Source organism: Helicoverpa zea, chromosome 8 (genome assembly GCF_022581195.2).
Source record: "Helicoverpa zea isolate HzStark_Cry1AcR chromosome 8, ilHelZeax1.1, whole genome shotgun sequence".
NCBI lineage: Eukaryota > Metazoa > Arthropoda > Insecta > Lepidoptera > Noctuidae > Helicoverpa > Helicoverpa zea.
In genome coordinates this window covers 7,892,306-7,909,348 of record NC_061459.1, presented here as the reverse complement: position 1 = coordinate 7,909,348, position 17,043 = coordinate 7,892,306, and the positions used below count along the sequence as shown (strand labels likewise).

At 38.3% G+C, this 17,043-nt stretch overlaps 1 protein-coding gene across 3 annotated transcripts in view; it reads right to left on the bottom strand.

Annotated features, from left to right (window-relative positions):
• Nucleotides 1–16,506, bottom strand: part of LOC124632794 (tyrosine-protein kinase Btk29A) — a 30,391-nt gene extending 13,885 nt beyond the window's left edge. For 2 of the 3 annotated variants that reach the window (XM_047167759.1, XM_047167760.1), the window contains exons 1-10: nucleotides 16,267–16,506; nucleotides 16,027–16,183; nucleotides 12,979–13,086; nucleotides 8,146–8,277; nucleotides 7,895–7,988; nucleotides 6,646–6,834; nucleotides 4,279–4,349; nucleotides 3,793–3,870; nucleotides 3,025–3,089; nucleotides 2,880–2,945 (exon numbers count right to left, since the gene is read on the bottom strand). In XM_047167759.1, coding sequence (XP_047023715.1) covers nucleotides 2,880–2,945; nucleotides 3,025–3,089; nucleotides 3,793–3,870; nucleotides 4,279–4,349; nucleotides 6,646–6,834; nucleotides 7,895–7,988; nucleotides 8,146–8,277; nucleotides 12,979–13,086; nucleotides 16,027–16,176 — 953 coding nt within the window. In that variant the 5' untranslated portion in view covers nucleotides 16,177–16,183; nucleotides 16,267–16,506. The remainder of the gene's footprint in view (nucleotides 1–2,879; nucleotides 2,946–3,024; nucleotides 3,090–3,792; nucleotides 3,871–4,278; nucleotides 4,350–6,645; nucleotides 6,835–7,894; nucleotides 7,989–8,145; nucleotides 8,278–12,978; nucleotides 13,087–16,026; nucleotides 16,184–16,266) is intronic. The other variant, XM_047167761.1, reaches the window with a different exon arrangement.
• Between the last annotated feature and the right edge of the window lie 537 nt (nucleotides 16,507–17,043).

The following is a 17,043-nucleotide window of genomic DNA, read 5'->3' as shown; positions in this document are numbered from 1 at the left end:
CCAATCCGGTGCAGGTACGATCCGAAGCAGCCATGCCCGGACAGCACCTGCACCAGACGCATCGAAAGGCACCCATGCCGCCGATCGAGCCAGCCGTTCAGGACAGGCCCGATGGCATCCAGCGTCCAGCGACCGTACGTTGCCGAGGCAAGATCTTCGGCCCAGTGCAGAGTTATTGCCTCCCTTGCCTCCTCACGCACCTCTTCTTTTTCTGTCGGGTCTGGGCGCCGGTTTAGCGCCTTCTGTCCCGCCGTCCAGTCGTACACTCTGGCGAGTACCCAAGCCTCGAGCTCCCAGGGAGGAGTACCCGCCAGAACGCACGCCGCCGCAAAGCTCACCGTGCGGTACGCCCTCGACACCCGCTGTGCAATGGCCCTTTGTGGCCTGCGGATGGCAGCGGCGTTCACCCTACTGCACAGTGAGTCTGCCCAGATTGGGGCCCCGTACAGTGCCATACTTTTAAGTATGCCGGCGTATAAACGTCGGCATTGGTCGCCGGGACTACCGATGTTAGGGAGGAGCCATGAGAGGGCGCCCGCAGTCCTCATCAGGCGCGTCGACAAGCCGCTGAAGTGTGCTCTGAAGCACCACTTACTGTCGAGCACTATGCCCAGATATTTCATCTGGGGCTGCACCCCAATGCGGACACCCTCCACATGGATATGGGCGTCGGGCGGTTCTTGCTGCCGGGTCCCATGGAAGAACACGGCCTCGGTCTTGTGCAGCGCCACCGTCAGCCCTAGGCGGGAGATTCTGTCCACCACTTGAGAACCGCCCGCCGAGGCCAAGCTGGCTGCCTCTCCAAAATTTCTCCCCCTGGCCGTCAGAAGGGTGTCGTCTGCATAGCAGATGACAGACGTGCCACGGGGGAGGTTGCCCCTCAAAAGCCAGTCGAATCCGATGTTCCACAGGAGTGGCCCTAAAACTGAACCCTGCGGGACACCGGACTCGACGACGTAACGTCGGAGCTGACCCGACTTGTCCACAAGGAGGACTGTACGGTCCCTCAGGTAGTCCGCCAAAAGTCCCCGCAGATACGGGGGCACCCCATGGAAGCGGAGGGCCTCCAGTATGGTGGAGTGAGGAATTGAGTTGAAGGCGTTGGCTATGTCAAATGACACAGCCAGCAGACCATCTCCCGCATCCATCGCCTCCCTCACCTGGCCCTTGAGTCGCGACAGGGCATCAACTGTCGAACGCTCAGCTCGAAAACCAAACTGAGCGTCCGCTAGATCCGGGCCGATTGTGCCCAGATGCCTGGTGATACGGGCAGCGAGGATCCTCTCGAACATTTTACCGACCTCATCCAGTAAAACGATAGGTCGGTATGCCGATGGGGAGTCCACCGGCCGCCCTTCCTTTCGAAGAAGGCACAATTGGCCCTCCTTCCATGGCTTTGGGAACCTCTCACACGTCAGACACGCACTGAAGAGGTCCCGAAACCTTTCTCCCATCTGGGAGATGGCGATGGCCACCACCTTTGCGGGGACGCCGTCCGGACCTGGGGCCGTCTTTTTCCCCCTGAGGCAGAAAGCTGCCTTCTCCACCTCGTTCTCAGTAACCGGCGGGACTTCCTCGGCCGATAGAGCCGCACCATGTGGGGCGCTCATCACTGGTGGAGTGAAGTGGTCTCTGCGAGGAAACAGGGACTGAACAACCCCATCCAGTAACGACGGCTCGAGAGTCTCGGCAACTGGGGGACCGTACGGGCGTAGTTTGTTGCGTGCCGCCTTGTAGGGCCTCCCAAAGGGATCCATGTCCAGACCCTCAAGCATCTCCGCCCTCGCGTGATCCTGGGCTGTGGCCATTCGCGCTGTCAATGTCGACTTGGCCTCTATGTAGGCTGCATAGAGGCGGTCCTCGTTGTCGAGGTCGCGAAGGCGCCGCCGCCGGCTTCTTGCGTAGGCCCGCCTGGCCGCCACACAGGCGGCCCGAAGAACCCCCAACGTACATAATGACCTAAGCATAAATATGTTCCTAGTAGATGAGCCTAAATTGTGAGAATTTAAATTTTTTTATATAGAAACAGTCCAAAATCTATTTGCCTTAAAAACAGAAGAGGTAAACTATACATTCTTAAGTTGTGCCATATAATGATAATACATAAGTACCTACTGTTTAAAAAGCCACAATAACACAGGAACTGGAAGTAAACTGTGACAAAAGCAAAAAATATTTTCCCGCTTAAAAGAGTTTACTTAGAACTCATTTACAGAGATACATTTAATAGTAATTGGATTCTTATTTTTACAATGGCAACATGTACCAAAGGACTTATTCTATATCATTACAATAGTAACAACTAACCACGAGATGATCATACAATGAGAGGTATGTACATAGGTATAGGTACTCATTTGAATGAATACCTATTGCAGTTATGTTGATTACAATATTTTGTGATACCTATTAGTACATTATTTTTTAGTACAGGAGCTTGTGGCTAAGTTTCAGACTTACGAGTCGGTTGATGATAAGGTTAAGCAATGCTTGGCGCGTTTTTGTGGAAAATTTATAACCGGTCGTACTAAAGGGTATTGGGGTGCCCAGGTTTAGGGTTGAGGTCAGATAAGCAGGTGCTCCTTAAAAGACCTTAGTACTCAGTTGGGTACACTGGAAATCTAGAGAAAAAGCTAGGCAGATGATGACATAAATTCAACCACAAGTTATGAAAAATATTTATAGACGAAAGCCTGTTAAATATTGAAAAGGGTCATCCTGAAAATTACAGAAATATCCTCGTAATGACGCATTACGTTTGGCAAATGACATAATAAATGTGGCCTATTTCATATTATGTATGACTGCCTGCTTGAAATGATCATGATTAGGATAACTTTTCTAAATAATATAATGTAAACAGTAAAACATTAACTTACTCATATTTCTGCAATCCTATTGTTTCCTTTTCTTTCACATAATTACTAGGGATGTAGCCTACCAGCCTGAAAAGAGAGTAAAATATATCTTTGAAATAATCCGAAATTCTGATAAAACAAACATTCTCAAAAAATATTTACGTACCCGTTTTCATCTTTAACTTTCCACCAATGATCTTGAGAGTCATCTATCACTTCATACTCGGCGCCCTAAAACATACATTTTAATGAGTAAAGCGTCGTTTTCCATAATAAATCCCGTGGGTATTGTGTTTCAACAATGCAGAGTCAACAAAAGGAGTCAACCTGACTCCACAAGGTACTTATGTAAAATATACATACTTATAGACAAGTGTATTCACACTTACACTAAAGTTATAAAAACTAGAAGAATTAAAAACATAGTCAGCTAATTGCCTTATGGTGTTTGTTTTTTCTTCCTTCTACACCTACGGATATCGCCAAAAGTCTTTGTACTTTGTTCTTGATTAATAATGACCATTATCCGCAAACGTCGTCCATTTATAGAACAGTGGTGAAAAAGCCGTGATTCATATGAAAATACTTAACATTTGACACTAAATATCCTTCTACAATATGACAAGTAGCGGTGTCACGACACTTGAGACAAAACCTTTATTATGGAGATAACCATAAATTTTGGATCCTACTACCGTTTGATAGCAATGCGTGACAAATAACTTTACTATATGTAGTATGAATAAAAAAACTAAAGTCTTGGGGCCTGTTTCAAACGCAATTCTTTACAATAAAAGCCGCGATTTTTTGAAAATTGTATCTAAACCACACTACAAACACTGAATTTGAAAATCAATTTATTGCCAATCTGTCTACTATTCCAAATCTATGGAGATAACCCATAAATAACTTGAATATAAAAGTCCAAACCAACCTTTTCCAGTGATAGATCGCCACTCTCAATAGCTTTAAATGGATAAAGGGCTACCACTACTTTGGTTCTCTGCTTCTCCTGTGAAAGAATAAAATAGGTATTGATTTTTTTTAAATATCAGTTGAAGGATCAGGGTCACTTAGTTCCCTCCAGCAAATTTTAATTAAAGCGATAGTTAATATTTTTTATTTTTTTTCAGTAGACGTTTGAAAATCAGTTATAGGTACATAAATCTGTATGATAAAGTAGAGTAATCTATGTTGTAATTTTAATGTTTTCTTAGATAATTTGTGTGTACAATATTTTAATTAAATATGTAATTTTGAGAGGTGTGGAGACAAAATGGGGAAGCCTTTGCCCAGCAGTGGGACAATTCAGGCTAAGAAATAAAAGTAGATAATTACCTATACCATAATATTGTTTGTACATAAAACTTTGTTTTGTATATGATGACTTTAAGTAGGACATTAGTTACCATGGGCTTACCTTTGGCTTGGCAGACGGTGTGCCCGGAGGAGCGCCACCTCCTCCCGGCATTGTTACTGCCGCCGTGACGGCTAAACAAATTAATATTTACATTAATTACATGCACTTTTAAATTAAATGTTATAATTACCAATTTAGATAAGATTATCTAATGAGGAACAAGTTGTTTTTTTAGACTGGAAATGAAAATGTTTATTTATACTGATGTTTTAAATATTAAAGTATTTTTTTACTTTAATTTTGAATAAATAACCTTTGCAGTTTTTTTAATTAACAAATCCTATGCCTATTAATTTCTAATCAGAGGATTAGATGAGCAAAAAAATATTGACAATCTGCAAAATTTTTACATAATTTTAAATTGTCTCAATACTAAATAGTGAAAGTTAGACACTTTCACGTAAAAATAATTTAGCTGTTTAGAAATTAGGATCGAAACACTTAGAATAAGATAAAATTATGTTTTCAGCTTCTTGACACATAAAATAAGGTCTCTTGGAATTTCTGCAATAGCTAATTTAGACTAAGTTTAGTATTTCTAAAGATAATTTATTCAATTACTTTGTTTATTTGCTTTTTATGTAACAAAAAAAAATTAAGGACTTCTCTATTAATTTTTGAAATGTCACCATATATTAAGTAATAAATAATACAGCTGTGGTTAGCATTATTGCAAAAATGAGGCCAAACAAATTTAAATACACTGATAAAACCTCCAAAATTGATTGCCCGTATTTCTTTATTAACATTTCAGTTACTTATACACCGTAAAACCGATCGTTTTAAGGCCACGGATCTATTTATACTTTTGACAGAAATTATCATAATAATAAGCACTTATGAATTAATAAGTTACTATGTAGTAACAAGGACTAGTTAATAAAAAACAATGTTAGGCAAAAAATGAAATTTACATATTTAACAGATTGGACTGTGCCTAAATATTAAGCAACTCTTTGAGATATAATTATATAAAATAGGGATGCGAGACACTCGTTAGAAAGTATGATAACCTTAAAAGAGACTGTTCGATATAAACCACATCAACAATTCATCTATCACAATAACAAACCCATTGCTGAAGCAATATCTTGTTGTCACTAAGTAATGTTGACCTAAATCCAGGGAACTGTACACTATCCTCAAACACTACTCCCGGGGTACCAGGATCACTGCACAGTATCACTTTAGTGGGCATTACACAAACGTATTACATTACACCTGACCAAGACAAGAAAGTGAGTGCAACGAGACCAGTGAACGCAACCGATGGCGACGAGGCCAAATAAATAGAGGTCAGACGAAATGTACCGTACCCTCTAGAGCCGGGAGGAAGGACGCTAACGATAGACATGGTATTTTCGACTTCTTCTTAGTCACCACAGGTTCGTCTTCGGGTTTATTCGGCAACATGGGAACGGGACTTTGAGACCGGACGTCCGCGCGCGACACCTCGCTCCGACTGCCTACAAACGTGTCCAAGTACCGGAGCGAAGGTAAAGCGTTATGCATAATAGTGCCGCGCGATACGGCACGTAAATAATACGTGTTTGAAACAACTTTTATTGGTGGTAAGCTCGTACAAAGTATTCTATAACATTATTGGTTAAAACCCAAACAATTTAAACGTGTTTTCCGTGGTCGTACAAAAGTGACTTACTAAGAAAAAAATATAATTAAGTGCTGTAAGACTTATAGTAGACTGGTGTCTTGGAAATTTAAGAATAATGTTTATAGGGAATTTTACTAAAATCTATGAAGATTACCGACCGATGTTTTGACAGTATTTATGCCCAATTTGCGCATTAGCACAACATTTCAAATAAATACAGTTAAATGGGAAAGTCAAACAGTATGATTTATTGATGTTCGTATGCTACCATTGCGGACTAAGCTTTATAGTTGTCGAGACGAGGAGCGAGGGCTAAAAGATGGTCGCGCTCGGCCTACATTCACCATTCGATGCGCGCGCGCAGGCGTTGCTTGCTCTCCCTTTCACTTAGCAGTCTCTTGATATGAAGAAACAAGACAGGTAACTTGTACATACGTCATTAACGGCAATTTACTCGCTTGGAGATTATACCATCTTCAACAGAAGCCTTGCGATTGCAATGGCCAACTTTTTTTTGTCGATTTATCTCGAATTATTAAGATTGTTCTTATACAGTGCTATATTTGTATACGTAATTACTTTTTTGTTGTATATGTATGTATGATAACGTTTTTATTGGACTTTTATAATTCTAAAAACATTAATGTTAATACGTAACGTGAAACATGTGAGTATAATGAATAACGAGAACGAAAGTGTATCGGAAGTACCATTTGCAAGAATGATTAAAAAGGCTTTAATGTATGAATACGCACGTGCTACGTCGTTCGATAGTCGATTGTCCTGCGGCGGTGCGAGCAAGTCAAGGTCGGACTCTATGAGGGTCCAGAGGTCTGAGACGGCACAGCCAGGGGCGGACCTTCGTTCCGCGTCACAGCAGCTCCAGCGGCGCGCAGACCACGCGCCGGGGTGGTACCGGCTTCTTCGAGCGGTCACACCGCACACTGCAACCCACGATTCCTTAGCGATCCCAAATTAGTTGCTTTTCTCGACGTTAAATGCAAGCACCTAACCTTCTCTAAGTTTTTTGAAATATTTTCCTTTGCATTTGAATTGCATGTTTACTAACCTAACCAGCGTTTATAATAAAAGCTTAGAAAAGAAAATCTGAAAATGAACACTTCATGATAAAGCTCTAAGATGTTTGGAGAACCCTTGAGAAGATGACATAGTAAAGCTGGGAGTAGCTTCTTAATTTTTCAACATCAAAGATCGATCAATGGGTATTGAGATGATAATCAAGTTTTAATAAGTTCGTCGAGAGCGATAACTGTTTGGTTAAGTTTACAATATTTAACTAAAGTTTAGCTGTAGAAAATGGAATCGTAAAAGAGTGGCGATAAGGAATTAAAATCGTATTTAATTTGTCCTTCATTTATTGAAGTTTGAATGAAAAGTCAAAGGAAAACTTTACTGATAAATGTAATCAACTCAACTTTTCCCTATAGCCCTTATCCTTCCTACCGAAGTCGATTGTCCTAAACTGCCAAATACAAATGGTATTCAATAATAATGTAATTATATAGAATACAAATTGAACGTCAGATACAGGGTTTACCTGCGTCACACGTAGTAAACGACATTATACAAGCTGTTGATTTGCATCCGTGCCATATTCAAGGAGGTAATTATGCTAATGATTCTCGACCCAAATCAATAAAAAAATTGGTACGTAATTTTTTTTCTTTAATTTTTTTTCGAAATTCCGTAAATGTCATCTAGCCTTATTTAAACTTGGCGCGTATGTTAGTGGCGTTAAAACCGTGCTGCACCTTCACACAAACGCAAACACAAAGCATACGCAACGATCGCTCATAAATTTTATTCATAAAATTGGATTACTTCGAAAATACCACGACATTAAAATGACAAAAAAAGCAGTGCATATTAGTTATTTCCCATCTACTGTAATTCCAATCGATTATTTACGTATTGTATGTCCTCCTCCTGAACTATGGCACAAATGCAAATCAACACCTTGTATAATAGTGGGTGGGTACGTACCCGATCTGATTGTGTGGATCCACTGCAGGCGTTCTGTGTGGTCACCGGCCACGAGATATAATGTGTAGTCTGTGTTTTGTTCCGAGTACCCCACCTGACCGTATACACATTCAAGTGAGCCTTTATGCAAACATATATTACAAGGTTCTTTTTACAAGAAAATTTGTTAACAACTAGGTAAACAAACTGTTAGAGTAAATTATCAATTATAGGTGCCTGCACATGTTATTAGGTATGTGATATATGATTACCTGAAAGGGATATCTATAAACGGGGCTCTTCTCACCGTCACCCTCAGGTATGTGTTTGCTCAGTTCCCCCAACTGCGCTTGCTCCACAGTATGGATCGCACCAGTGTCGATGCGCCCGCGCTCCTTCCGTTTCTATCACACACGACAAACAAACCATTTTACAACCGATTATCAAGCTTTTTTCTAGAAATAAACCAAACAATTGGCAGCCTGTCGTCCGTTCCTCGCAAGAACATTTTAAGATTCAAGGAAGTTACCCATTCAACAATTCAACGCACACCGCGGGCTCACCTTAAAATACACACTGTTAGTGTCTTACTGGCAAGCAGTAACATCCTACTCCTGACGTCAACTAGTCATTATAGCGAGGCCATATTCGATTGTTTACAGTATCTTAATAACCGCGGCTAGAACATGATATGAATAACATAAGAGATGTGTTTCCCGAAAAAGAAGTAACGGAATGAAAAGTAACCCCACTATATTAGAAAATGTTACAGAAACAAGTGTTATATATTGTTAAACACGTACACAAGTGTGTCAAGACACATTAAGTTAGAAAAGAAAATAACATAGGTAAGGCTGCGTTCAAAACAAACTGACTGTCAGCCGCCAAATGTGAATGAACGTTACGCAGTTTATTGTATTTCTAAACATATTCACTTTTTCTTTCATATCTAACCGACGATACGCTATGCGTAAGTAATATGCATAGACGCTGACGTTCGGCGGCTGAGAGTCACAGACAGACAGGCTTGAACGCAGCCTTAAAGCCACAATTATTTTATTGATCCTTGGTGCAGTTGACGATGGATGAAAAATAGAGATGAAAACTGGGTTGCCTTTGTGGAGGATATTTCAAATTTCAATATTATTTAAGGCATTTTAATGACAATTACATAAGTTACTTTTTTCACTAAAAAAGCCTTTTAATGTCTGAATTGTAAGAACCCGTTTTTTCAACAGAAATTCCCTTAGGTATCAACTACGAGTGTTTAGAGACAAGCAGATGAGACTATCTATTTCAAATAGGCACGAACGGCAACACTTTTTTGTGAATACTTTTTTGTTCATAAAAGCCTTAAAATATTTTTATTCAATTAAACTTGGACAAAAGACGTAGTTTACGCTACAGTTCGCACTAATTGAATTTTGGTCGGAACTGAACTCGGTCATTTTTCGGAGCCAAGCATGTTTATTTCGTTGATGCGTGAAAATTTCCATATTCACTAGCAGTTGTGTATTATCCAACACATTATTAAGCAAAATCGAACTTTATGCACAATAAACAGGCATCGCTTTACGTTACGATCCAAATTAATTTTACTTGTACATTTTTCATCAACGGAATAATCTTTTGTTAAGTACTTATTATGTATATCCATGATGGTCACATTGTCATCAGGTTCAGGATCTGATGACCCCTGAGAAATCTGGGGCGAATCCAGGCACACATCGAGTAAAAACTTATCGCTATAAAACAGTAATGTTTTAGAGCTGGTCTGATGACCCGACATACACATACAGCCAAGGGAGCTCTTCGACAGTATGTACGAATTGGACGTAGTTATGCAGAAACGTTCCAACCCACTGTACGCGTAAATGCTTATATCTCAAATTAAACTTGAATTTGAGATATTAGCATTTACGCGTTTCAGTTGTATTCTTTTTTATTCTAACTAGTAAAGGTACTAGAGGTTTTATTGTTGAATTATATTGAGTTTAGATAACCATATGCTAAATTTTAGGCTGTTCAATCACAATAACTCGATTTCGGGTGACTTGTGGGTTGGAACGTTTCTGCATAACTACGTCCAATTACCCTGTATTTGATCATATTTTATTCGTATATATCGAGAGCTTTATACGAGACGGGCTTGACTGCCATTCTAGAGTCTATACTGGAGACGGAGTACAATTCAGAGAGCTCCTCAAAGCCTTAGCTTCTACCTCGAATTTAGAATTACTATATTCATGTTGTTAAGATTTTTCCACCTATATACCCAGCTTTCCTACCTAACAGACACTTTGACACAAAATGTCCTAATTATGTTATGAAATAGCAAAAATATAAACATTTGTATATCTCGTTGAGTTCATTGACATATCGATGTAAGTAGGTATGGATGACGAAGCATATGTTACACTTGTGTGTCGGGTAGCAAGCCGCAATAAGAGCAACGACTGGTCTGGCGTCATGCCAACCGGCTAGCGAGCAGCCCTCTCTAAGTAACACACTACACCAATCACCGACATCACAACCTGTCCCGGAACTCTTACTTAACTTTATTTACGCCAAAGTTTTAGCAAACATTTGCTGACTGGTAATTATTATTCTGACTGTTTTTTACATCCTATATTTCTCCCATGCTAAAAACTGAGCTGAATTCCATAATTAAGTAACCCTTTCTATTTGATTGATGCTGAAGAACGAGTTCATCAGTACAAATGCAGATTTTCTATCGAATTTGCCTGACGCCAGATGACATGATCTAATATCAACCTGAAAGCGCACAACGACCGAGCACCGGGTTGCGTAATGAATCAAATCACGGAGTTGATTTCCTGCGGGGGGATATACAGCTCCGCTTACAGGAATACCCGACAAAGCTACTTCGGATATTGTCAATTGATCCGTATGACCTGTAGCTGTTTTCTTGTAGTGAGAGCGATATTCTAGACTAGAATCTCTAGTTTGTTGTGATTTAGCTATTTTTTTCAGAGAGAAGGGGGTTTTTTTAAAGGACAATATTTTAAGACTGTATGACAGGGAGTTTAAAAAAAAGTTTCGTAAAGGTACCTTGGTCACAGACTACGTAAATTTTACTTGTTAGTACCTATATTTTGAAGAATTAAAGAAGCAGAACCTTTGAAATAAATTGAAACAACTGAGCACGGTAGAGTGACGTGGTAAAGTGAACCTTTTTCATACAATTAGTGGGCGTCGCGGAGGGCTCTCCATTAAAATTGCTCACATAACGAGGGACCACACGCTGCATGACGGTACATACATTACTGCGAAGTGCGAGGGGTTGACGATGTGGGGAGTGATTGCCAAGTCTATTTGAGCTCGGGAGAGCCGACAGCGACACACTTTTTGTTTATTTTACTGCACTTTTCGAGCTTTCTGTTATTGTGCAGTTTTATGCATCGTAGAAGCTTGGGGCTTTTTCTTTGTTTTCCAACGTTTTTGAATATCATTCACAAGGAACTAACAATGTATTGTTACTCTATTAAGCTGTTCGATAAAAAAAAATAGTTATTTATTATATTTCGGAAATAGAAAAAAGATTGAAAGTATGTAATAATAAATAATAAGGAGCTTTGATTTTTAAACAAATTCAAAACTAAAATTCACTAGCGTGAATCGGAAAAATCACGCATAAAATTAATTTGATTGCGTGTAACAATAAAGTAAAATAACTGATGTTTCGGCACTTATATCGCGAAGTAATTTGAATTAATAAATTAAAAGAAAACTACGTCACAGCAAATGGCTGGAGAAACTGATCACCGGTAATTGAGGCTACCTATCAGGCTCTGCTGTCGTACCTACAATAAAAGCAGTCACAGGAAACGAAAAATAATTAAAACCATAAACAAAAATTTATCAAACACAGTAATTATACAATCAGGAACATAAATGCTGATTTAAAAAGATGTAAAAAGTTGTTCTTGCGTAGGTGGGAACTGAAAAAGGAAAGAGCACGTATTTGGCCACCCGGTTCGATGTCTCAATAACACCAAAAACAGACATTGGTAACAGCGCACTATGACTTTAAAAACGTGTAATTAAAAATATTATTGGTGTGATTTGAAGAGAAGGTGTAGTATGTGTGATGTAGATAAGTGATTGGTATTTTACCAGCGGTGGTTCGGGTGCGGTGCGGGCCGGCGACGGATGGTGTTGCGGAACTGCCGCTGCCGCCGCCGGGCGTCGCGCCGGACGACAGACACACCCAGCTCGCGCATGCGCTACCCCACATTCACCCCTACGTCCTCCAGCTTTCATTTAAAACGTCGAACAAAACTAACATTACCTGCCCATCCCAGTGCTTTATTATACTAACATTCTAACTACTTTATTAGCTGCATTAGAAAATATATAAACATAAGATTTTTTAATCTCTACAAAATACTACTGCCGCTGATGTACATATTTTTTTATACTGCAATAAAGTAATTTATGTCACTTCAGAATTGCAAAGTGTAGGTTAAAAGTTCAATATCCAAGACAAACCCAAGCACTACAATTGGCATATGCAACGTGATCAACACCGTGAGATATCACTGGTCTAATAGAAGAAAAAATTGTCTTGTCTATTTTCTTCTATGGCTTGACAGTGCAATGACCCTTGATAAAGCGCAAGAATTGCAGTGGAGCGATTAGATTAAAAATCTTTCAAAGAACAGTGGTGGCTCCACTATCCTGTATATAATCCACTAGGGACCACTTAAATAGATTTACGATTCCTTCCTTCCTTTCTATGATTTATTAGATGCTTGTAAGATCCTTGGAGGATTATTGCCAGATGTCCGTTGGCCGGCCGTCAGAATTATTAAGATAACATAATACATTATTGTTTAAATAATTAACCCGAAACTGAGAGAAGGACAGAACTTTTATAAGGTTATTGACAATAGTAAGAAGTTGATATCATAGGTCCTGGCTGATAGAAAACGTAAGCAAACAAAATAAAACGTTGAGATCCCCTTTTTCTACGGTCCAAAGTTAGTATTTTATTAATGAATCCGGGATACATATTTTTATATCGTGGCCTTAATAAATTATTTAAAAAAGTACCTCTAAAACTAAAATCAGATTAGACTGACCACGTCTGTCGTATGTCTGAAGAACTGAAGACCAAAGTTATTACGCAGAGGCCGCCTGATACAGCGACGCAAAGCCGTAGTGGACCACGAAGGAAATGGTGTGACGAGCTAGTCAAAATAAAATTAAAATCTATTAGATCAGCCTGTCTTTGATTCTGCACAAAAGTAGAACAGGTAAATTATTTTTCCTTATTCACAGCGAGAAAGTGTTTTATTTTTGTGTTTTCCTTAACAACAACGCATGTTAATCGGTTCATCCGTTTTAAGAGCTTCGGTGCCGTCACATATCTACGAAGTGGTCAAACTTATAACACCTCTCTTTTTGAGTCGGAATAAGTTAAAAAGGGCTAATCGAGTTTGGATGAACGACAACCCAGATAAGGACCGAAAGTATGCGATGCGGTCAATAATGGCGAACATAAGCTTACATTATAATGAGGTGCAAAATGAAGTCTAGCTAGTATCTTACTAGCATCACCTGGTCGCGTGACATCCAGCGAATAACCGGTAGCTGGGACCATCGATGAGCAGATGGCGGAATTTCGAGTTACCTGTCCAGGGAACCTAGTTGAGCAACGAGTACCTAACCACACTTCTTTCCGAAAATCATGCGCTGCTTTTTGACCTACGCCGGTATACATAATATCTACATAATAGCGTGTAAGTATGTACACCGAGACATACATTTATTATTCATACATTTAGCTTCTACATTTTTTTTGTTCGTCTAGAAGTTAACGCTGTTAAATAAGAACCTGGTGTTATTTTCTAGATCTTCCTATATTTACACCAGTTAAATTTTGAAACTAGACGGATTCTGAGTTTTTGTGGCCGACAGAGTCCTTGTTTTCGTTAAGCCGACATTATAGCGACTGCTACTGAGCAGGACCGATAAGCTTTGCTTAAGAATCAAACGATCGAACAACGTGGTTACTCTGCCAACTTTAGTAGATAACAGAAATTGTAATAAATACAATCGGCATAATCGCGTTACAAAAATCATTAAAAACTATGTATAATATACAGATTATAAAGTTCCGCTTTTGACAGCAACAACATTACATAACATTAGATGGTGGCTACATTCAGCCATGACTTAATTTTTTCCGGATACCTATATTTTTTGTTCGAAATTTAAAAATAGTTGAGATGGGTACAACACCAAATGTTGTTTGAGTGAACCAGCAATTAGGCTGTGAATCATATCTCGTGTTTTGGTGCTGATGTTCAATTATTCCACTTGGCTGACTACCTGTGCACAGGAATTCTTTTGTTATTACTACTAAGCTCTCCAAGTTTTTGTTCATCTGAAGATGGATGATTTTTTGAAAATATATTTGAAGGGAACCTGAAATGTTCTGAAATTTACACTAGAATTAACATATTGTAAAAATAATTGTTACATTAGTATTTACTAAGTTTGATTAATTTATACCTATATTTTAATTTTATACTTAACAGTGCTACAAATAAAATAGTAATTTAGGCAAAATAAGAACTTTGGAAAAACACTTCTGTGATTCTAATTCACTCATGGCCAATATAACAATCTATTTTTACGATAACATTTTTTCTAGAACATCTCTCATATTTAAGAAATATAATTTACATTCCTATTACTTAAACATAATGTACAAAAAATGCATTTACCTAAACTTTCAATCCAAAATAAAACCTTGGAACTGTGTTAGCTGCCTTTGCTTACAAAACTAAAGATCTTACTTTCTCACAATACCTATTTATTTAAAAAAATAATAATAATAGTCATTTTGCTTTTGGATATTAGAATTATTATATTTTGATATTAGAATTATTAGATTAAATAATGTCTACAAATAGTTAAATATTGAGAGAAGAACTCAACTCATTTGAGATTTTTTTTTCTTTTACAGATTTTATTACAGCTTTTTTCAAAAGTACAGTATGAGCATTGCAAATCCAAGCATTACACTATTTTGTGTACAGTCATACAAAAAAGTAAAAACCAAAATGCAGGTTAGGCTGTAATTATTGTCTCTTCACCATGTATTTTAGGTAAATATGTTATGAATGAGTAGGTACAACATCGGATTCAAAAATTCTTATTCAAATACAGCTTGCGAAACCATAACATTTTATTTTTGTTGAATTTGATATACGATCATCTGATTTACATGAGGTATAATTGTTAATATAAATTCATAATACAAGGTATAATAAAAATATGTAGAAAGGGCAACTGGCTAAGTGGTCTCTTTATAAAAAAAAGAGTACACTTACACCAACCAAAAAAAAAATCATACAAATTCGATGTAGATATTTTGCAAACAGTAATTTAATAAAATAATTAAAGATAACTTTAACAATACCAGATAATGTATTGTGTGTGTAAGTGAAAATCATAGGGGAAAATCAGTAAGTTAATTACTTCGCACAAAATTATATTAATTGATCAATGCTAGTGATTTGATACAGATAACTAATACATGGGTTTATATGAAAATTAAAATAAAGTGGAAACTGTTATATAAACATTCACATTCAAATGACTCACCTCGAAGTATTAAAATAAATCCTTAGCGGCACGAAAATATAAAAAAGGATAAATTAACAAATAATATCAAAATAGATATTGAGACTTGTAACTAATCACAAGATTATTCAAAGTAAACAAAGCCATCCGTTTACAGCCCTAGGTTCAATGCGAATAAATAAAAAATATGGCTATTTCACATGCTGGCTATTTCATTCAAATTCTCTAAAACAAAGCTCCAACATTGACCGATTAAACATGTTAGACAGAAACAGGTGAATTAGCTGAACTATCTTAATGTATTATGATTATTTTTACCATTACATCCAGTCATAGGACTGTTTGAGCACAGCTAGTGATATCAGAAGTGAATGTAGGAGAACTTTAGCTTTATATTGACGTAGAGCTACTGTTTTACGATCAGTGGTTAGTATGTCCATGTCTGTAGGCTTATATGTATAAACTTAAGGTACTGATTAAACACTATCTCATTGAATGCAAGAGATTGGTAAACATTCTGAAACTGTGAAACTTACCTCTCCATCCGTGTCATAATAAATAAGTGCTCGACGAGTCAGAACCAGCCAGCGCTCCTTGTAGTTAACCGGTGTAAATAACTTTTTATTTTGTGACCTCTTGACCATAAACGTTTGCAGTATTACTTCATCATCATCCTTTCCAGCCATTTTAAACCTAAAATAAAACATAAACCATACGCTTTAAGTAAAAACTACGAAGAACACTTTGTAAATCACGTAAAACCAAACCCTAAATACCTTCAAACATCCAAATCCATCACAAATAGACGAGTCCTTTACGTGAACCGATTATATTTTTGCAACTATGGAAATACTCTCAATTACATTCCTCGAATTAACATATGATAACAATACTTTGTTATCAAATAACATAAGTGGTAATACTTTTGACTAAATCACTATTAATATAAGACCCAAAATTATCTCAAAACTTTATTATTTCTGTTTCGCGAGCCTGACTGAAAGAGTGAATGATAGACTAGAGACCTAGAAACAGACAGATAGGCAAGAATGAAATTGAATATGAATGAAGTTAAGTCATTGACCGAACAAATTATCCTTACTTGTCGTTCACATGAAGTTATAGCACAAGCTCCTAGATCTGCAGCATAGAAGAAAGTAATATATCGGGTAATCTGCAGTAACTGACGTAACTGTGCAATATTACCCGCAGGGCATCTGAGGCAGATGACTGGGAGACTGGGGACAGCAACTCCGCGGGTAAACCGAGTTCTCCAGCACACGTCATCTCAGTTTAAAGTACAGTGAGGCATCTTCACCCTTGATGCTTCAGCTGCTCATGCCCCGTTGCCCCTTTGGTGTTGGTGAGCTGGCGAGTCTCCATCACACATTATATGATTTCATTGTTATCGTCAGGTGCCATAGATCCCATAGTTGCCCCATTCCTAGTCCATTGACATTCCATCACAAGAGCTCATCAAGAGCTCAAGTAATTTTTATTCACAGTTAACACTGCTTATCATAGAAACGGGGATTGTCCGTGGATACATTTTT